The 23,615-nt window shown below is 41.9% G+C and overlaps 1 protein-coding gene across 1 annotated transcript in view; it reads right to left on the bottom strand.

Moving 5' to 3' along the window:
• The window catches only part of csmd3a (CUB and Sushi multiple domains 3a), a 287,911-nt gene that overhangs the window by 102,279 nt on the left and 162,017 nt on the right, over window positions 1–23,615 (bottom strand). The window contains 3 exon segments of the mRNA XM_066676154.1: window positions 11,371–11,487; window positions 18,371–18,565; window positions 20,383–20,570. Coding sequence (XP_066532251.1) covers window positions 11,371–11,487; window positions 18,371–18,565; window positions 20,383–20,570 — 500 coding nt within the window.

Below are 23,615 nucleotides of genomic sequence, written 5' to 3'. Positions count from 1 at the left end.
CATTCTGTTATTTCCTTGACAGTGACATTCCTGTTTGAGGTGCAGTGACGTTTACGGGTCCGGAGATCACGAGCATCCAGTAGAGTTTTACGGCCTTGACCCTTACGCACAGCAATTGTTCCAGATTCTCTGAATCTTTTGATGATGTTATGCACGGTTGATGATGATAACTTTACGCTGGGTAACACCATTCTGGTATCGCTGCACTATCTTTCTCCACAACAATGGTGGAATTGGTGATCCTCTTACCATCTTGGCTTCAGAGAGACACTGACACTCTGAGAAGCTCTTTTTATACCCAATCATGTTGTCAATTGACCTAATTAGTGTTAATTGGTCTTCCAGTTGTTCATTATATGCTCAATTTCCTTTTTCCAGCCACTTATTGCTACTTTTCCCAACTTTTTTGGGATTTGTTGACACTGTGAAATTATGAATCAACATATTTTTCCTTTAAAATGTTACATTTACTCAAATTAAACTTTTGATCTGTCATCTATGTTCTATTACGAATAAAATATTGACATTTGCCATCTCCACATCACTGCATTCAGTTTTTATTCACAATTTGTTTAGTGTCCCGACTTTTTTGGAATCCAGTTTGTATAAATATCTCAGGGCCTACAATCCTTTCTGTCCACCACTTCCACTGCTCTGAATAAGCTCTCAGACGCTCTCAGAAACAAATGCAGTGTCCCCAACTAGAGAGAAGGAGCATAATTTCTACAGCAATGGAGCACACAGAGCTTTGATTTGACTCTAATTAATTCCACTGAGCACAGCATGAACATGCACATGCTGGGACTCCTCTGTCTTAAGATTTACACCAGAAAAAAAAAAAAATCCCCAGTTGATTTCCATCTCGCTGGTGAGGTGGTCACTCTAGGGCCTGGGGAAAGAGGTTAATGCTTGCTTTGGACATGGACAAACATACCCTATGTCCATCACGGGGCTTTACATTTGTTCATTTTTGTGTGTCATACTGTGTCAGTAGTGGCAGAAGCAGGTCCTGACTGAATATATTTGGGATAAATGCAAAATTGTGAAAATTGAATTTTTATCCCTTGGTTGGTAGGAACGCAGCTCCAGCTGTAATTTGATGGATATGTAAATCGCGTCAAAGCAAAATCAGTTTTAGCGTTTGATGTGATAAACTGCGCTGACAGCAGACCTCTAGACACAAACTCCCTCTACGCTGCGCAATCAATCTCCACGTGTGTGATTTCATAAAATTGGCTCCTCGTCCTTTTGTTCCGCTCATTTGCATATTCGCGCAAGAATGATGCATTATCATACAGCAAACTTAGCTTTCTGTGTAAGGTAATGTAGCAAGATTTTTGGAGCATTTTGATTGGTCCATTTGTCAAAAAATACTTGACCATGGCAGCTGGCGAATGAAAAATTGCTAAAGAGGAGACAGGTTTTGTTCCAACTTCAAAACAAAGTAGACTTGGGGAAGAAAGCCCAACAGCTAACGTTACTGTTAATGCAACATTAGCTAACGTAACTAGCATGTCCTTGAGTGACAAGGGGAGAAGGTGGGCATCTCCTTTAACTTCAAGCCATGGATGGCAAGAGGCTAGTTTTATTTTCACGCTGATGGAAATCATCTGATCGTTTTAATCAGAGTTCCATGATATCAGTGAAAATCCATTTACCAAAATAAATTACACAATAAAATAGCACAATCTCCCACTGAGGACCCCCCTTTCCCCCCAAATCCCAATTTAACCCCTGCTTAAGGGTTAAGAGTGGCTGTCTATTTCTGTTAGCGTCTGATGCTGGGAGCATCCTGCATGGCTTTGTTTGCTATTCGTTCTGAAACCTCTCTCTCTCTCATTCTCTCTCTCTCTCTCTCTCTTCTCATCTCTGTAAGTCTCTTCTCTCCATTCCCCACTCCTCTCCCTCTCTGTCCCCCTCTCCCTCAGGCTTCAGCACAAGCTCTCCCTCCTTCTCAGAACGTTTCACGCTTTTCAGAAAAGTCAACACTCAAAGCTTGTTTTCTGCGTTTACGGAATCAGCCGTCTTCAAGCTGAGCTTCCACAGGGCTGTACTCCCTCCAAGAGAAATATATTTAGAAATTACTACCTCCTGTGGTGAAGCACCCCAATGAAAACATTCGGCGGAAATACAGCCAGAATTAAGGACACAACATGGCCCAAAATGTTGAAAATAAATAAACACATTTTCGCATACAAGACGGAATTATCCCTTCCACCTTAAATAACGAAGCAACATTTTTGCATTCTCCTACCTAAGATTCTGAAATGAATTTACCATTCCACCTTAAATGACACAGCAGACACATTATCATAATGTAAGATTAAGCCAATTTTCCATTCCACCTTAAAATGATGCAACCATTATTTTATGTTGCCTAGCCTTCTTTGTCAAATGTTCTTTTCCACCTTAAATGGTGAAGCAGTTATATTCTTGTGCCTTAACCTCTAATAAAAATTTTCCATTCCACCTTAAAAGTTGAAGCAGTGATCTTCTAGTACCTAAGCACCATTCAAGGTGGTATTGAAAATGAATCAAAGATGTGGTAAATTTAAAGCTAGCAATATATTTTCTATAAAATGCAACTTATTATTTATTTAGTTTCTGTAGGAATTGATTTATGCTCCATAGAATGGGTCCCCCAATGATTAAGATGAGTACGGATGAGAATTAAGGTGCAGAATCTCTGATATATCCAGACATCTAGGTGTCAGTAGAACAGCTGTCACATGAAAAGAAAGCTTGCAGAAACTAACTGATTGCACCTTTAATCTCCAATCAATACATGGCAAATAAACACTTGTGAACAGGAGAATGCTGAGTAAAACACAGGGCTTTCAAGTGTAATTATCAGATCAGGAAAAGCATGTCCAGACTTTATCCGGAAAGCAGCTACGTTCTAAGAGTGGGGAGAAAAAAAATCGGAGTTGCTTACATATGCCAAACTCTCGCCTCAGGCCTAAATCATACAGCCATGCAAGGCCTCCTCATTATCTCCAACAACAGGACGCAGGAAAAGTTCAGAGGGACACACACACATGCACACAAACACACACACACACACACACACACACACACACTACAGTGGACAATATGACTGGAAATATATTTCTCCATTAAACCGGAATCCTGCCAATGAGAAAGCTTGGCACGGCTGCCGTCCAGCTACTTTTGCTCTAGGGCTTGTCATAAAGCAAAATGGGTATCTGTGGAGCTAATGACATCATTAGGAGTGCACAATATATCATTTGCCGATATATCAATTGATAATGACTACAAAAACCCAATTTTTATTATTAAAATGATTTAATATTTTATTACTAACAAAAATCGTCACCTCTTTTTCGCACTTAGTCTAGTCTAGTCTAATCTTCACAGAGGCCTTCACACTAGATATTTGAACATACCTGTGAGGATTTAATAGCATAAGCACTCAGAAACAGCTCTATATTCCTCTAACAGACACTTTGCATAGAGCATGGTGACCTTAGCTATAACGATTATACACACACAGGTGGTCTATTGTAAATTGCCCAGAGTAGAATGGTCTTCCCTTTCCCTTTAACCTTATGTGAGCTGACATACTTTTCAAACTGAGATAATACGTTATAGGGTTCTCCTCCAAGCGTGTTGAGATGTTCATTGACATTGTACAGGGTAACTTAAAAGTCACAGGACACCCTTTTATTTCTTTGATATGCTTCATAACCACCTTTTCTATTGGAAAATCTTGCCCTTGGCTTTCAAGATCGTGGCCTTGTTCTGGACATAGCCTAAAATATACACCCCCTCACCCTTTACTTGCTGGGGTATTCAGACCAATGGGTGTCCTGCGACATTTGACCCACGCTGTATTACAGGCAGTTTGAAAAGAAGTGATGGCTGGGTTCACTCATCTTGGAGGAACCCTACAAGTTTGATAACACTGTGATTGTTGGAGACCTAGTATCTGGATGTGAGCTATGACCTTGCATTGATAATATATGGAAAATGTAGACACTACAGTTTCTGAAAATGTCTAAACCCAATTTCTTTGCTAAATAAATATTCATAAAAACATTCATACATGTCAAATGTGCATTTGTAAAGCCAAGAAGTAAGGTGCAAGAGCACAATAATCAGTAATATAAATTACTATTAAGGTTTTAATTATTGGTTAGCATTATGTGTTTAACAAAACAGCTTCAAGACATCCCTACACAGTATCACAGTGAGGAGTCCGGCCAGTGCCGGCCAGGGTCTTTGCAAATGCTAATCCAAACCTGTCGAGTGGAAACACACCCAGAAGCTAAATCCTAACCCTCAAACTTGGCAGGAGCTCCTCTCCTAGTGTTCCAGGAAATGTGAGCAGGGAAATTCTGACCAGAGGGACATGATGGCAGGGTGTGAAAAAGAGCCCGCGGACGTGTGACCAGTCTGCTGCTTCCCACGCTTCAGTCCACTGCTGTATTCATCCTCCCTCTTGGACCCAAATAAATCCCTGTTTACTATAGAGCGCATTACATGGGTCAAGAAGGTATGTCCTTTTTGCCCAAATAATGTAGTGCACTATTTATAAAAATTGCCTCTCTCTCTTTGATTACAGCCAACCATTCAATGCTAGTTTTTAAGGTACTACTGACATTAGGAGGCTGCCTGTTCTGATGTGCTTGTGAATTACTAATATGGCTATGACTAACTGGCACAACTCTGCTGATGAGTTCTAAGCATCTTATATACGAGGGGCTGTGTCCTCATTGAAGCATGTCAACACGTTAACTTGTTAGGGACCTTACAAAAGCTTTCATGGCTGAATCCAATCCCATCCTCATGGCAATGTTCCCAAATCTATTGTCACGTTTTCTCAGAAGTAGCATCGGTAATGCAGCAAAGGTCAACATACTCCCTATAAGACCCTTGATTTCACAAGAAAGGAAGGATAACAAGCTGTCCACAAACTTTTGACCCATTGTATGATATTTTTCATTACGTTGCAGTGTCTCGACTGTAAGCTAAATCTAAAATGGCTCCCTGCTCCCTAGGTAGTGCACTATCATTCATAATATAACTATGGATTCCATATTCTGTGCCATATGGGATTTCCTAGCAGGTATTTCATAAACCTTAGGGCACTAGTTGGACGCTGACTCCCTAGTTTCCCATTATATGAAGTGCACAACAAAGGGAATACTGAGTCAATTAGGATTCAGCCCCTCATTCTTCTTTTCTCTGGCTCAAGCTCTCTCAAAGTCCCTCCCTCTACCTCTCTATCTCCCTTTTCGAGATTGATGGCTTTCTCCGGGCGAAGAATGATCTAAAAAAACCCATCAGACAACATCAAGCCACACGCAGCCCTCCCCCTCCCACCTCTCCTTTCACCCCGGCGCCCCTCACTGAGCACCACTGCAAATGGAAGTAATTAATATGAACTCCATAGCCATCCATTCAGAGGCAAGCTGCATGCAGTGCAGGAGTGTGCTGCATACTAAGACGATAAGCAAGCTGACCATAGCGGGATGTAGCGTGCAACACAGAGAAAGGCATTTATTATTATGGGTATAGCACCGAGAGAAGCCAATGTGATCACCTTTGGAATAGCAGGTTGAATTTAAGCTCATAAAACAACACAAAATAAACAAAACAAAATGAGGTTACCCAGTGTCTACCTCACTTTCAGTCACATCTATGTTCGCACACTGGTTAGGCCTCTCTCAGTCTGCATGCAGAATGTAAACTAGCATGAGATATTTCAGAGACCTTTGAGGGTAGTTACATTTACTTGCTGATAATGCAGTATCACTGGAGCTCAACACACTTGCAGGAGAAGACTAACAAGAAAATGCAGTTTTGGGACTTTCTTTAAGTTTGCCATTTGTAGGCATCTTCACGATCTAATCTCATAGATGAACCTGCTTCCTAGTAAGTATATCGCCATCATGTCCAGATGCCTATGTGACAATTTGTGCAAAATGCCTTAAAGCAATTGAAGCCTAACTGACAGACCCTTAGAAACCCACATTATGTAAGTATACGACCAGGTATGAAGGATGAAGCATAGTATGAGCTTACAAGATGTTTGAAGGTCATTACATCTACTTGCTGCTAATGCCACACCCTCCTATGCAACACACGTACAGGAGAACACTAACAAGAAAATACAATTTTGGGACGTCCATAGGCATTTTTGCCATTCACAGGCATCTTCATAATCTAATCTCATAGATATGACCCTGCTTCTTAGCACATCTATCACCATCATGTCCAGATAATTATGCAAAAATATTGTGTGAAACACCCTCAAATGCCTCAGATATGCTGAAGTAGGAAAGCAACCCAGACCTTGCTCAAATACCCTTAGAAGTCTACCTTTATGTAAGTAAAACAACCAGGTACAGTATTCATTCCTCACTCCTGTCTTCGCAGCACAGCAACAACTGTTTACTGAGAAGTGATCAAAGTAGTTATCCTTCCACAAGACTGTGGAGATGACCACAGGCTAAAAAAGCACCAGGGGTGCTGGAACTTCACATCAGTGCTACTGTGTGTCCTTGTTTATCCGCGCTTCGTCTTCTTCTTCCCGGTGTTTCTTTTCTTTCCCGTTGTCTGTTGGTTGAAAGACCTGAGGGCTCGCAGATATCCCCTCCAGCATTTGGGCAACGAAGAAACGTGTCGGCGTAAGATGCACTCCAGAGAGATGAGTCACGGTGTTCAAACCACCTTGCTTTACAGTGCAAATGTACCTGCCACTGTTGTTGAATAATTGACGCTGTTGTAAAACGACAGTAGGGGTGTTAGTTTTGAAACATTTTTTGAAGCTGGGAGGCCACTAGGGACATGAGGACATGCATTTAGCATTTAGCTTCCATGGGATTGGGGGCCTGAGACATTCCCTCCTTGTTGTTTGTCAGTGTGGTGCGAATCAGGTTTGCTTTTGCCAAGCACTTTGTAGAAGTTCCTGGTACCGATTTAGAGTAAGACTACACTTGAAACGGTTTACAGTTTGTTTATTAATTGTTATTAATTTGGTTTTAAAGACATTAAAAATCATTAGTAATCAGTTATAACACATAGATAGAAAGGGTAACAGTAACTTGTTATTTGCCAAATTTAAAATGATGCAGTTAAGATCCTGCCGTTATGCTGACCTTACTTTTTCTTCTGCATCAGTCATATAATATATTTAACCATTCAACCATCAAGTTTAATCAAATTACCCCTTATATAATCTCTTTTTATACACTGACGATAATGTGGTGTGCCTTAACATATGAAATGAATAAATTCTCAGGTTGTAGCTTATTCTTCACCTCAACGTTTTAGAAAGATCTGATACTTTCAGTATAAGACAAAGAAGATTGCCATTTCTGTCTCTGTGTTACAAATGATTATTAATGATCTTTAAGGTGTTAACAACAACAAAATTAACACATCGATTTAAACCTTTTTATAAACCTTTATAAGCGTAGTCTTATTTTAAAGTGGTACCGAGTTCCTTTCTTGAGTTTCTTCTCATTCATGTGTCTCCTCCTTGTGGACAGTCTTCAACCTGCTAAACACGAGCGAGTTATAGGTCAGGACCATAGGATGCCTCAACTCTGAAAAGCACAAAATGTGATTCTCCCTCTGTTCTGGACTCATCTCTTTGAAGAGTTCTGCCTGGTCTGATCCACTCTTTGAGCCCTCTAGACACACCTTATACTTATTCTCCCTGGCTTCGTCCAGTCACTGATAACGCTCCTCTGTGCTTTTAAGAAGCTTAATCCTCCTGCAGGCTGGTATGGACCTCTGGTCAGCATTTTTAAGTCCATTTCATACAGAAGGTCTCTCTCTATCTCTCTCTCTCTCTGTCTTACTCTTTTTATTTCTCCATTTGGTTTCTCCTGGGGGCACTGGGTGATTTTTTTCTATCAAAATGCAGTTAAGCTTATAGAACACAGTAAAATGAAGATGTTATTTACACTCTTTGTCCAATCTTTTGTAGACACACCTTAGTATTGTGGCAAAAGGGATAAATGCTCTGGAGTAACTGCATATGAGCAGCATGCTCAGTGCCAAAAATGGGCAAGATGAGTAAAAAGCCTCCAGGTTTTTGGTTGTGGACTGATAGAGTCAACAAATCCTCGCAGAAATGTACATCTAGTGTCCAGACTAAGACGAGCTGGGACTGCATCTCCACTACTAGATTTGGGGTGGTGGTGGGGAGGGAGGGGGGGGTATATCATATAATTACAATAAATAAATACAACCACTAAAGGTTACCCAATAAAGTGCACAGTTTCTGAAATGGACAGACGTGCTTAACCTTTAAAATGCTAACGTTCAAGCTCCTCTGCCTTTTCTGCTGGGTCTGCATTACTGACGGTATATTTTAGGATATTTTATCCACGTTCCTTTCTTGGAGGCATCTGAGGACACAGCCACAAAAGAGCCTCACAGGATTAGATGCCCCTCCGCATTACGGCTATCCTTTAGAACTGCTCCCAGCACAGTGCACAGGCTATTTACCCAAAGCCCACCAAGACTTGTTCGTTTAGGGTTCAAGATACTCACTTATACATTGAAGAAATGCAGCAATTCACAGCCTTGTTGCGAGTAATTAGCTTCACAGAAAGCGTGGGCTACTGAAGTTCTGGTCTTTTTACAAGGTTTGAAAGAAGGCTGCAGCAAATCATACCGGATAAAATCACTCCACAGGCCTAGGGGAGTGAACGTGCCGAGCCTGAACGATGAACGGAAAATGATATCTTAGCAAGTGAAATCATTTTTAAAAGGGCAATCAGTCATGTTCTTCAATGCTTCCTCTTCACATTATAAGATGTCTTTTGTACTGAAACCTATAGCCACTGGATGTTTTAGAGATTTCCTATTCAACCTGTTTTGTACATGGCAGCCCCTATTTGGAGGACCCACTCTGTGGAGCATAACGTCCTTCATCCAGGGTCTACAAAGAGAATTGACTCTTCATCTCATGGGAGTTGTACTTGTTTGTAGATGGATTGGCAGTGTGACATAGTCCACGGTGACTGGATGAGTTTGTGAAATTGTTGAAAGATGTGAGTGTGTGAGTGACTGAGTTTGTAAAACTGCCAACAGTGATTCCAGGTAGGTTCTGATTACAAAAGGCTGATTAAGGAATGAAAATAACATATATCACTGTTAAATCTGTCTTTATGTTTAATATCTCTCCGTATGAGATGGTAAAAGTATTACAAGCTCATTCCCAGATATTTTCTAGATGCTTTTGTCTTGCTTTAAGTGATTTTATCCAGTTAGTGTCTCTTTCCATTGGTGGATAATTGAATTTCTTTCAAGACATAATTCCTGAAAGAAGCAAAATGCTCTGCCAAAGAGAAGAGACACTTTTGCTTGATAAAATCACTTAAAACAAGTCGAACTGTCTAGGAAGAGACTGAAAAATCGCATAATATTCTGGCGACAGTCTGATAATGAGAAATAATACACACTCTGACTAGATTTTGCATCTTTTCACTGAAGACATCATTTTTTTTGCAGCGAACTCGAGGGAAATACATCCTACAGACTTCGCCAGAGTCAAGGAGACCAGATGAAACTGGATCCAAGGATGCTCTTAAACAGCTTGATCAAATGCTTCGCTTCCCTTGGCTTTATTTGAGCGGCTTATTTGCTTTTATTCTGACAATAAACCAGGCCTTCTGCTGGGACTTGGTGAGTCGCAATCAAAAGCAGAGAGTTCTGAAAAGACAGGCTCTGATTTATCAGCTTTATCGGACATGTTGTGATTCCCGAGTTCAACGCTTGGCACTGGGCATGGTGACCTTAAGCTAATGTGTGGCTGCTCCAGAACATCCCATTCAGTTCAACCAGTGCACTACCAAGTAGAAGAGGGTGCATATGCCCTGAGCCTAGCAAAACAAAAAACCAAAAAAACCAAAATGAAAAACAGAAACAGATTTAGGTCTTGTCCTGGAAATCTGCAGCTACAAATCACACTGCCCCTCAGCTGTGGGTCAGCAAACAGTAACTCCAGAGCCCAGTAACTCCCAGCTGCTCGAAGAACACTTCATGAAAAATGGGTGCAATTTCTGGCCCAGGGTTTGAACGAAACTTGGAAGCCGGCTTGGAAATGCGAGGAATATAAAGTCAAGGACAGCAGTTGCAATATAAATGCATATGAGCGAACTGTATTGTTCCAGAAACCAGTTAAAACTCCAAAAGCAGCAGACTTGAAAAGTGCTGGATGGGCGTTTACGTCACATCTGTAAAGTTCGGGATCATCCACGTACCCACAGCACGTACCTGTATCTACAGAATGTGTTCGGTCATTGTCAAGAACTGCTATCAGAGTCAGGAGAAGCTATCAGTTATGAAGGAATATACAAAGAGCCCACTGAGCTTGAAGGACCGTCTCCAGTGTTGTTCAGGCACAAACAAACAAACGCCAGGAAAACGACTTGGAGTTTTTCAATTCTGGGGGTTGCTGTTTTTTTGGGGGGGGGTTTGGGTTATTTTTTTGTCTCCATCGTCTCTAAGAAGCTCCATTAGATTCCCGTAAATGCGAGTTCTCCAGAGTGTGAAATAGAATGTACTCTCCCATCCTCGTGATGGGCCGATGTGAGTGATGCTTGCGTCTTCTCCGCTGAGTCTGTGCCACGCATTTGCTTATTTATATAGTAGTCATTTACTTGCTACGAAGTCAGATTTGAGCCGAATCTTCATGCCTCCTGGAATCTGCGGCACGTGCATCATGGAGGATCAGCGTTTTGTAATGATATCTGCTTGAAGTTTGACTTTATTTTTGCACTTTTCTCAGAACACAGAAGGCACGCATTTGAAAGTGAACTGTCTCTGACCACTTTTGTTGGCTGCGCAGGTGCAGAGCAGATCTTTTACAGGCTGCAACAACTTAAAGTTTCATTATTTCATTTCTTAAACCTTTTCTATTCCACTTTAGTGCAGCAATTAAGGTGGAATGGATAGTTCTTCTGGGGAGACATTGTAATGTGTGCTGTATTTAAGGTGGAATAAAAAGTTCTTTAGGTGACAGAAAAGGTCAGTGAGAAGGGGGCGGAGTCCTGCAGGTAGTCCCAAGGCTGTTAATCAATTCATTCCTAAATGCAACTCCGCCTTCTAATGATACAGCAGGAGAATGTTTTAAAAAAAATATTTATGGGGAAAAAAATAAAATTGTGCCAATATTAGCATAAGAAAAATAGATAAATGAGAACATTTGGAAAATAGGATGTTTTGCCTGCCACCAGCTAGAAGAGGCGCTAGACCTGTGCTGGCTTGACTTTTGCTGCTACTTTACACCCAATTCATTCACACACAACAGCTGATCATAACTGAAACCTTGTTTCATATGGTCACAAACAAGACACCAATTAAATTCTCTACTTAGTGAGATTTTACCGAATTCTCCTGGGACGGCGATCTCGTAGATGCAGGAGTGTCCTTTGGTGTAGTTGTGGGGGTAATTCGGTGACAACACTGTGCCCTCTGATACTGTCGACCTGCTTCCACACGGAGCTGTAGATAAAAATAGAAAGCAGATTTCAGAGGCAATGTACAGGTGCTTGTGTAAATAAAGTTAGCTTAAATGAGACTCATTGTCCCGAACAAGATGTACATGGTTCATGGTCTTAAACAAACATCCATGTCCTGCTTTGGTCAAAAACCCACAGTGTTCACTGTTCAGAATGGCAACTGAGCTACGAGGCAAAGCTCTGAGGTGCTCTGTAGTGTTATCAAAAAAGTGCTGATGGAAAGTAACGTAGTTAAATATATAGCATCAAAATATGCCTTCAAAAGCATTTGACAATCACATATTATCATCCACTCTAAACTCTGTGATATGAAACTGAATAAGATGCTTATTTGGCAGCTGCTTGCCCAAAATGTCCAGTTCCACCATAAATATTGCAGTAGCCGCAGGTGCTAGAATGTAGTTGCTTCACTATTTAAGATGGATCTGGAAATTCTGAGACAGCAACAAACTACAAGTGATGTTTTATGCTTGTTATGATGCAAAGTGCATTCATTAAACATTTTAGGATTCTGAACAATACATTGCATTTCAATAAGTCTCAAGCTGGGGAATCAGTAAGTTCGCTTCCTATTTTATCACAGCGTGTACACAGAATACAGCTCGTACCAACATACCAGACTTCTTCTACATTATCAGAGACAAAACACTCCTAACCCTAGTTTAGTTGTTACACTGAGATACTGAACAGAGAAGAAGACACATTAATTAGAATGTCATTTACTTATGCAGTATCCCACTTCTGACACCATGCTGTACTATGTTTTATGTTTTATTAAAGTTGCTGTTGATTCACAAGGCATTCATAGCACTTCGTTTGAAGTGTGCCACTGAAAAAGATCAGATTTTAAGGTGTACACAGCCTTGTGTTTCCCAACAACAAGAATTGAAACACCCTACTCCTACGCCAAACAGAGGGTTAGGGCTAAGTGGTGAAATAGGATTCACCCTGTGGTGGTTCTTGGGAAAGCAGCTGAATTCACAATAACATCCACCAATGTCTGGACACACACGAGTGCCATCGGCTTGACCACCTCATGGAGAATGACAGCGTGCCGTGGTAGTTATAATAATGCTCATCTTGTTCCGGGAAAGAAGTCAACAAACTGAGAGAGGCTTTGAAGAAGTTTGTTTCCTCTGGGTTTTCATAAAGGCGACATGAGCAGTGAATAAATGAGATGTGACTGTTTATGACAGCTCCTAAAATCCAGCGTGGTCATTAATCACGGCCGGCCTTTGGCTTGTTTGTGAGGGGGATCTGAATTATGGCGAGGCCTGTTAACAGTGGGCACTCATATATCAAGTGTCTGGCCTGGAATTACAGACATGACAGTGTGATTATATCAGTCAATCTGCTCCAGAATAATCACCACAATAGCACTAATACCCTCCCTATACACTACATCATCAGCATCCAACATTAAGATCATGGATTTCTTGCCTTAAAGGGGACACGCTCCAGTCCTTTTCCACAAGCTGAGCACAGTTCTGGGTGTTAATGAAACATCTGTGCCCTGCTTTGGTCAAAATCCCACAAGGATCAAACCCGACAGCAGTGTTCTCCCCCTGGCTAAACAGCTCTGTTCAGAACATCCGGTTTCAGTGTCAACATTTACATAGTGCAGTTTCTACAGTGCTGAGCTTGGGGTAGCTCTATTGTCTTTCTTACAGGTCAGTGAAGTATCATGATGAATTTGAAGCTGCAATTATGAGGTTAAACTATTACCTAGGCTTCATTTAATCTCATAGCTATGTTTGGTGGTATAAAGACAAGGGACAAATGTGAAACTTGCTGCAACAGATCAATAGGCACCATCATTAAGACTTACAATGGAATTGGTCCCAGAAAAATGCTGCCATTAAACCCTATATAACTTCATAATATTAATCTTGGTTTACAGTGGCATTTACAGTCATAGGCTCACTGGACCTATGAGAATTGACTTCCCTTTTTTTTTTTTTGGCCTGGTGGACTACTTCTTTCCATCATCAGATGATTAAAACAACACATTCTAATTTCAAAAATCAAAACCAGGCCCTACTGGCCACACAGAAATGACTATATGTCGGTCACAGTACGTGGTGTAGACAAACCAAACTGAGTTCTATCAAATACACACAGACACTCCTGCTCCCTCTCTCACTTGTATCTGTATCTGTGACTTGTGGAGACATCACATGGACTTCCAATTCACTTTGTGAAGACTTACCCTTAACATTTCCCTAAAAACTAGCTAAACCCAACACTAACCTTAACCTACCCCAACCTTAAAACATACCTTCACCTTGAAATGTAATGATTCTATTGTGAGGACCCGCTGGTGGCCCTCACAGGGACGACAAGTCTCCACAATGTGGTATATTCCCAATACACACACCCACACATACCAGCAAGTCCCAAATGCATACACATGTTGGTTTTGTTATACTTGTGAGGACCTAATTAGGATGGTGGCTGATTAACATTACACCTAACCCTAATTTGAACCTCAGGAACCAAATTGAATTAATTTCACTATTTTGGCTGATTACACTCACACAAAAACACACACTCATACTTATGGGATAGATCATGATGATTTATGTCCTCCTCCAAGCGTGTTGAACTGTGCAGTGGTGGTGATAAATATGTCTGGATTAATAACTATGACTAACACGTTTTAACAAGCGGGAAAAATGTAATTAGAAAGTAAGTATGTATGTGCATGTGTGTGTGGTATATATATATATATATATACAAATGCTTACAGAACAGAACAGAAACAAGTCAACACACACTCTCAAACACACACTTAAACACACACACACACACACCCTCACAGGCCTCAGTTCATTATTAATCAGGGCTGTGTTGCTGGAGTATTGGCTGCGTAATGAAACAGAGGCGGTGATTGCGAGCGGCTGCTCCTCTTCGGCGCGAGGAAGAGGAGCTATCGGCTCGGTAATTGCCACGAGACGAATGATTGCAAAGTTTTTCAGCGCGGAATAATCCCACTCTGCCGGGGAAAATATAATCACGTATTTATTGCCTTGTGAATATTGGCGTCTGGTGCTGAGGCAGCAAGTGGCTCATGCTTTAATGTGGGATTCACAATGTAATGGCAATATTCAATCTTTAGAAAATTTGAGAAAGCTTCATTTACAATATTCGTCTCTGTATCCCAGATTGAATCCCTGGGTCAAGAGGTTTCTGCAGTCTGATGCCCTTATCTTTGCTTTGCACTAGAGACTAATGTCACTATGTAATGGAAGCATATGTATGTTGGCTAGCATAATATTATTAGACACCTCGTACATTAAAGCTAAACTAGGTCGTATGTTTACCTTAAAATTACAGCTTCAAACTCACATTGATTATCCTCTGAGCTGTGATATGAAGAGTAGAGCCTCTGTCGTTATTAATCCAGGATCAGCATGGCAGAAACTGCACTATGTAACTTCTGGACAGGGGTAGGAAGCCACTTACTCCCTTTCTCCACCTCCCTATTGATTTTAGGAGGATAAGGATATAAATGCCACAGGAGCAAAAAACAAAAAAAAATCGTACCTATTGTTTCTTTAAAAAGGACACACGTGCACAGTAAAGCATGATATGTGATCAGGAGTAGCTGTACATCATGCTCAATGCCAAGTGTTGGTTTTAAATCTCTAGAGTGCTGGGCTGCATTCTAGGCTAGCAGTATTTATGGAAAAGTTAATGGAATGTCTCCACAAAACGAATGTAAGTCTCTATAATGTCCCATTAATTCAGAGATACAAGATTGTGTGTGTACTGTTTGTGTATATGTGTGTTGGTGTGTGTGTGGGCATGTGTGTTTGATCGTGTGTACCAGGAATACATCATACTGTGCGGACCTAAACCTGTTAACACTCACATTGTGGGGAATTGTCATCCTCGTGGGGACCACAGTTGCTCGTCCCCACAATGTCAATCCTGACATTTGAAGGTGAAGCCATGTTTTAAGGTTATGGTTAGGGTTACGCTTGCAGTTAGGAAAAGTTAATGTTAAGTCTGGATGAAATTCTACATAACGTCCCTGTAATTCACAAATACAAGAGTGCGTGTATGTGTGTGTGCACTCTGTGTGCACTCTACATTGTGCTGCTGCTTTTCACCCTTATCTCCCCCTGGGGAAGTGTGTATGCCGGTGTGTGTGTGTGTGTGTGTGTCTGGGGGTCTGTCTGTGTGCTGCCAGTGTAAAGCGCTGCTGTAAATAATTCAGCAGGGGTAAGAGCTGTCCTCCTCGCTGCCCATTAAGAGTCAAGTTGTTTTTCCGACTTTGTGGATCCATTATTTGCGCTGGTCAGAGAGGTCAGTCGCCGCGGCGAGCAAACGGCGAGCTAAGAGCCAACTTCATTCACTTCAATCTGCCTTTCGGAGGCATCCCTGACTCTCTCCACCTGATGTAGCAAGAATTTCATATCATTTTTCAGCATCGTTCGGAAGCATTCAGGCTAAAACATCCAACTGATGAGCAGTGGTCATGGAATAATCCAGCGTCCATTTTACTGCATGTTGTTGATCAGAACCTCACTTCCTTGTACCATGATTACAGTCTATAGTCCATGTCCTGTGATCCTGTGTGTTGGGCTGGTGCGATTGGATCAGACACAGTAGTGCTGTTTCAGTTTTTAAAAAGTGTGCCCACTCCCTGTCCACTCGAGACACACCTACCTTGTTGGTCCACTTTGTAAACGTAAAACCAGAGACGGTTGCTCTGATATACGTTGTCTCCAGTCTTTCATCAGTGGATATCAGTGTTTGCTTGGTCAACAATTCTCAGTCCAGCAGTGACACTGAGGGCTTCAAAAACTCCAGCAGCCACTGCTGTGTCTGATCCACTCGTACCACCTCAAACTACTAAAGTGGTAAAGGGAAAGATGGACTCCAGAGCACCTCTAAGGTCAGTGAGTGTAGAAGAAAAAAAAGGTGGGCACTTTGACGTCTTGCATTAAAAGAAAATGAATGTGAAGGGATGGTACTGAAGCATTTCTATTGGTTAATCCTTCATAAGCATTTGACGCACTCTAAAGGGCAGCTGGTATTTTCGAATGATGCTGATAGTATGAAGATCCGACAGCGGCAATATATACGTATCGCACAATACCCTCATAACTCCATGTAAAATACTTCCCCACACAAAATATCGAGCCTTGGCAGGTGTCCCAGAGCATATGGTATTTGGAAATAAAGGTTTTGCGTCTGCGCTGGTCGATAGCAGATGAACATTTAGCGTGTGTTGCGCAGCTAAACGCCGTGTTAAGAAGAGCCATCTGGAGCTGGAGGAAGGGCCGAGGGGAAGTAGCCGGGAGGAGCAGCTGGTATTTGGGTGTGAGCGGAAACTAGGATAAAGTGGACAGAGTATGTCCTAAAACTTTGGGAGACGTTTGGCCATTCAGCACATAGAAAATAGAACAGCGCCGTCCAGTCGCCGCCTTCTACTGTAGGATTCCTGTTCAGCGTCAGCTCCATGACTATTACCCCGTATACTGTCCCTGTCAGGACAGACCTTTGAGTCTCCAAGACAAGTCAGGGAAACAAGTTCTTCTGGTCCTTTCAAGGTTATACCCAATATAAAATACTAATGGTACAAATAAGTTTTAAAGCATTTTTGTATTTAATTTAACAATTTTACACTTAGGGGCGGCACGGTGGTGCAGCAGGTAGTGTCGCAGTCACACAGCTCCAGGGACCTGGAGGTTGTGGGTTCGATTCCCGCTCCGGGTGACTGTGAGGAGTTGGTGTGTTCTCCCTGTGTCTGTGTGGGTTTCCTCCGGGCGACTGTCTGTGAGGAGTGTGGTGTGTTCTCCCCGTGTCCGCGTGGGTTTCCTCCGGGTGGCTGTCTGTGAGGAGTGTGGTGTGTTCTCCCTGTGTCCGCGTGGGTTTCCTCCGGGTGACTGTCTGTGAGGAGTGTAGTGTGTTCTCCCTGTGTCTGTGTGGGTTTCCTCCGGGTGACTGTCTGTGAGGAGTGTGGTGTGTTCTCCCTGTGTCTGTGTGGGTTTCCTCCGGGCGACTGTCTGTGAGGAGTGTGGTGTGTTCTCCCCGTGTCCGCGTGGGTTTCCTCCGGGTGGCTGTCTGTGAGGAGTGTGGTGTGTTCTCCCCGTGTCCGCGTGGGTTTCCTCCGGGTGACTGTCTGTGAGGAGTGTAGTGTGTTCTCCCTGTGTCTGTGTGGGTTTCCTCCGGGTGACTGTCTGTGAGGAGTGTGGTGTGTTCTCCCTGTGTCTGCGTGGGTTTCCTCTGGGTGCTCCGGTTTCCTCCCACAGTCCAAAAACACAGGTTGGTAGGTGGATTGGCGACTCAAAAGTGTCCGTAGGTTTGAGTGTGTGAGTGAATGTGTGTGTGTCTGTTATAAATTCGTTATAAACTCCATGCTGCAAAATTGTGATGGATTTGTTTTGTTCTTGGAAATAACATTGAATCCAAAAGTATGTTGGAGATCGTGAATGCAACATATTAATACTTCTTATTTTTAGGATTTTTATTTCAATAAAATGACAAATTAAATATTATGCATGTTGCATCAGCTTTAAATCAGACACAGCTTTTACACTGACCCCTAGTGGCCTGGATGTGTCAGAGATTCAGTGCCAAGCTTGTTTCAGACAAGGCCGTCTCCACACGTTGGTCCCGCTTTGTGTAAAAAAAAAAAAACGGCTTTATCCAGGGACTTCAAAGCAATTTGATTCTTTGTCTACTGTGAGTGGCAATTTGTAGAAAAATACAAACATAATGAATATAAATAATATCTGAAATATGGTTTTGTGCTATGTGTTGGTGCATGGTTTTCCAGCTTTTATAACGGGAACTCAAATCAGGATCACGTTTTGCATGTTGTGTCTCTGTAGACGAGTGTACACAGTGGTTACCTTGGCAGCTGGGCAGTGCTCTGTTCCACTCTGGACGGTTGTTGTGACCCATGACGCAGGTGAGGGTGGAGTAGCCTTGCAGCTGGTAGCCAGGCTCACAGTGAAAGGTCACAGTAGAGCCCAGTTTATAGTCGCTGCCCAGTCGCGTCCCATTCATCACACTGCCCGGGTCAAAGCACGCCTCGCGGAGTTTAGCTACAGAGAGTACAATACAGTTACAATATAATTACAGTACAAAACAATATAAAATCACATTACATTTTCAATACACTTTCAATTCAGTTATATTGCAATTACAATAATATTACAATACAATTCATCTGTTACGTTAGTAGACTACTGGAAAGCACACTAGATTTTGGAACTTTGCTCTGAGGATCTGATGGCATTCAGCCACGGAGAGGGCTTTATACCCCTCTAGCCGACAGTTACAGTTAAATTACAGATTTCAGCCACAGAATAGACAGTAAACTACAGACCACAGACGTCAGTACAGACTTCAACTACAGAGAATAGTTGTTAAACTACAGACCGTAGATCTCAGCTAGACTTCAACTACAGACTCCAGGATTCAAATACAGAGTTCAGTTTTAAACTACAGACAACAGACTTCAGCTACAGACTTCAACTACAGAGTATAGTTGTTAAACTACAGACCGTAGATCTCAGCTAGACTTCAACTACAGACTCCAGGATTCAAATACAGAGTTCAGTTTTAAACTACAGACAACAGACTTCAGCTACAGACTTCAACTACAGAGTATAGTCGTTAAACTACAGATCAAAGGCTTCAGCTACAGACTTCAACTACAGACTACAGTTGTATAACTACAGACCATAGGTTTTAGCTACAGACTTCAACAACAGAATAGTTGCTAAACTACAGACCACACGCTTCAGCTACAGACTTCACCTACAGAGTACAGTCAGTAAACTACAGACCATAGATCTCAGCTAGACTTCAACCACAGACTCCAGGATTCAAATACAGAGTTCAGTTTCAAACTACAGACAACAGACGTCAGCTACAGACTTCAACTACAGAGTATAGTCGTTAAACTACAGATCACAGACTTCAGCCATAGACTTCACTTACAGACTACAGTTGTATAACTACAGACCATAGATTTCAGCTACAGACTTCAACAACAGAATAGTTGTTAAACTACAGACCACAGGCTTCAGCTACAGACTTCACCTACAGAGTACAGTCAGTAAACTACAGACCGTAGGTCTGAGCTAGACTTCAACTACAGACTCCAGGATTCAAATACAGAGTTCAGTTTCAAACTACAGACAACAGACTTCAGCTACAGACTTTACCTACAGAGTACAGTCAGTAAACTACAGACCGTAGGTCTGAGCTAGACTTCAACTACAGACTCCAGGATTCAAATACAGAGTTCAGTTTCAAACTACAGACAACAGACTTCAGCTACAGACTTCACCTACAGAGTACAGTCAGTAAACTACAGACCATAGATCTCAGTTAGACTTCAACTACAGACTCCAGGATTCAAATACAGAGTTCAGTTTTAAACTACAGACAACAGACTTCAGCTAAAGCTTTTAACAAGTGACTACACAGTTAAGTGACAGAATATAGATTTCCACTACAGATTACAGGTTCCAACTACAAACTACAGACCTCCACTACAGACTTCAACTACAGTCTTGAATCTTCAGCTATGGATTACACACTTCAAATATGGACCATACACATTAACTACAAAGTAGATTAATTCAATTAAAGACCTAAATCATTCCAGGGAGGATCCTGACCCAACTCAACTGTATTCCATGGTTGCAGATGAATGAATAAATAAACTAATTAATGAATGATAAATCCAGCAAATGAACACTCCACTGCCAAAGAAACTGCTGCCATTTTGTGGTGTGTGAACTTATTTTCACACAGAAAACCAACACAACATGTGACTGGATCCAAAAAAGTTGGCGCATGACTGTCCTTGGCTGGTATTTCAGAGCGTTATCAGTGATGTAATGCTCACCCTTGTACTCCAGATGGAAGCCGGTGTAGCTGACAGAGCCGTCGCTGCGGAAGGCAATGTGCATGACGTTGGAGCTGCTCTCGATCTTCTCCGGCAACTTGCTGTCCTGGAAGGTCCCAATCAGGTGGCTGTTGGTGTGAGGCCCGTCGTAGATGTAGAGGAAGTCGTAGTTGGGCTCGATGCTGAAGCTGAGATGGAAAAAGACGGCCACGTTAAATGAGCGGTGGAGACAATCCAGAAGCAATAAATGTACAAACCCAGCTCCACAACAGGTGACAGCTATGAAATGTAGCTCCCGTATGAGCAAGGACAAGAAGAAAACTCCACCAAAGAACAAGCCAATACATTTTCCGACAGATTAAGTGGAATTCAGGGTTGTGGGGATTTCATCAAGAGATTTGTGGGATCTGGGCTCCCGAAGGGCCACCATCAGGCTGAAGAACCCAAATACATCCGTCAAAGACACAAGATGTGTCAAAATTGAGGTCGCTGTACACCGTTAAGAGCTTGGAAAGAGTGAAAACTATTGAGAGCAAATGGAGAAATATATATGCTAATATATTAATATAGATATGGGCAGAAATGTCAGCTTACAAGGTCTAAAAACAGTGCATGAACAATAGAGATTGAAAAAAAAAACACTTACAGCACTTACAGATGTTCCAGCTGTTTTAAAACCAAAAAGCAAAAGGTCAGTCATCTAAACCTGATGGAACATGCATTTCACTTTCTGAAGGCAAACGGCACTAAAACAAGCAGACAATGCTGAGGATGATCAAGCGCCTACGAAATAACACCTACTCTGTAGTAGTTTCTCAAGTGGAAAAGTTTTTTCAGGGAAGGGATCTTCATTGGCTAACAGTTTTTGAATGACATCTCAATGCCCCAGATGTTGTCCACTGCAGCAGGTGAGTGTACTTTGTCTGGGAAAATGAGATGTCACTCAAAAACTCATTAGGGGTACATCCCCACACGAGGGATTTGTGTCAAATCCACAAACAAAAAAGTCAGGCAGCGCAAGCGAGAGAGTTGGCAGTTTCGCTGTAGACGACAATGAGTTCCAGTCTGATCAGAGAGAAACAAACAGAGAGAGGTATCAGCAAAACGACATCTTAGCAACCAGTGGAAGACTAATTTTAGTTTAGACCAGTCAGAAATCATGTGTTTACCTGTAGTAAGTTTTAAGACATTTAAGATTACATTACTTAACTTCAGTAAGCTTTTTCTTTTTGCATTCTTGGATTTGTTTGATGTTTGCAAAAATTGATAGCGATTTGTTCTGATGTCATAGGTGTCCAAGGTTTTTTTGGAGAACGTGAGACACATCCAATTTGGTTGTAATGAAACAGAACAGATAAATCAGTGCTTTCGAGTTTTACTCGCACTTCACATGCTCTGCCAACAGGTTTGGAGCTTGGGTTTATACAGATTTAAGGATGGGAATCATGCATGAAATCAACTATAGGAATAAAGCAAATCAATGCAATCTTGTCTTGACAATATTTGTGTATTAATGAGGAAATTCATGCACATATTTCATTCATATTTCTCAGTCGTTATTCTCCCTTAAACAGACCATTCCACCTTAAAAGATGCGGAGCTTCTGAATGTAAACAACCAGAGTGAACTGTGTATCCCCACAGTCATAGCCGTTCCCTTTAATATAGCATTTGCTCTGAAAATATCCAACAGCACAGGGGTCCACATCCATAGATTATATTATTATTGAGTTAGAGCTCCTCAAACCCTGCTGTTTTTTTAAGGTGGACTGTCAGAATCTATAGGTTCTACCGCAGCAAAAGCTGGGAGCACTTAATGAACACTTGTGTGATTTGATATTGTAGTGAGGACTATCTATTTCAGGCTTCAACTACAGAATTCAGACTATAGAATTCAACTACAAAGCTCAGGCCTCAATTACAGGCTTCAATTACCAGACTTCAGCTACAGACTTCAACTACAGAATTCAGTCAGTAAATTACAAACCACAGACTTGACCTACAGATGTCAACTACAGACTACAGTTGTTAAATTACAGACCATAGATTTCAGGTACAGGCTTCAACTACACAATAGTCGTTAAACTACAGACCATATATTTCAGCTACAGGCTTCAACTACACAATAGCCATTAAACTACAGACCACAGACTTCAGCTAAGACTTCAACTACAGAGTATAGTCGTTAAACTACAGACCACAGACTTCAGCTACAGACTTCAGCTACATAATAGTCGTTAAGCTACACACCACAGGCTTCTGTACAGACTTGAACTGCAGAGGATAGTTGTTAAACTACAGACCACAGACTTCAGCTACAGACTTCAACTACAGACTTCAACTACAGAGTATAGTCGTCAAACTACAGACCACACGCTTCAGCTACAGATTTCACCTACAGAGTACAGTCAGTAAACTACAGACCATTGATCTCAGCTAGACTTCAACTACAGACTCCAGTCTTCAAATACAAACTTCAGCTTCAAACTACAGACAACAGACTTCAACTACAGAGTATAGTCATCAAACTACAGACCACAGACTTCAGCTACAGACTTCACCTACAGAGTACAGTCAGTAAACTACAGACCATAGATCTCAGCTAGACTTCAACTACAGACTCCAATCTTCAAATACAAATTCAGCTTCAAACTACAGACCACAGACTTCAGCTATGTATGTATGTATCTTTACACTTTCTAGACACCCAAGGACGCTTTACAATCCACACTGCTCAGAACACTCAATCCACACACACACTGGTGAGAAGCAGCAGCCAAACGCGCACAGCGTACTCTCAACCAGGAACGACCGTCCACCTGGAGGACTGCATCGGGCACTAGGGTTTCACCCAGGACAGAGTGCCAATCCATATCTGGGCTCACACACATTCACTCACACACCAGGACAGTTATTAGACAGAAGCCAATTCACCTACACTCCATGTTTTTGGACTGTGGGAGGAAACCGGAGTCCCCGGAGGAAACCCACGCAGACACGGGGAGAACATGGAAACTCCACCCAGATGGGACTTGAACCCAAGATCCCAGCGCACCGTGCCGCCCAACTACAGACTTCAACTACAGAGTATAGTCGTCAAACTACAGACCACAGACTTCAGCTACAGACTTCACCTACAGAGTACAGTCAGTAAACTACAGACCATAGATCTCAGCTAGACTTCAACTACAGACTCCAGTCTTCAAATACAGAGTTCAGCTTCAAACTACAGAC

Source organism: Hoplias malabaricus, chromosome 1 (assembly GCF_029633855.1).
Source record: "Hoplias malabaricus isolate fHopMal1 chromosome 1, fHopMal1.hap1, whole genome shotgun sequence".
NCBI classification, from domain to species: Eukaryota; Metazoa; Chordata; class Actinopteri; order Characiformes; family Erythrinidae; genus Hoplias; species Hoplias malabaricus.
The sequence above is the reverse complement of the archived record's forward strand: the minus strand, read 5'-3'. Positions and strand labels throughout refer to the sequence as shown.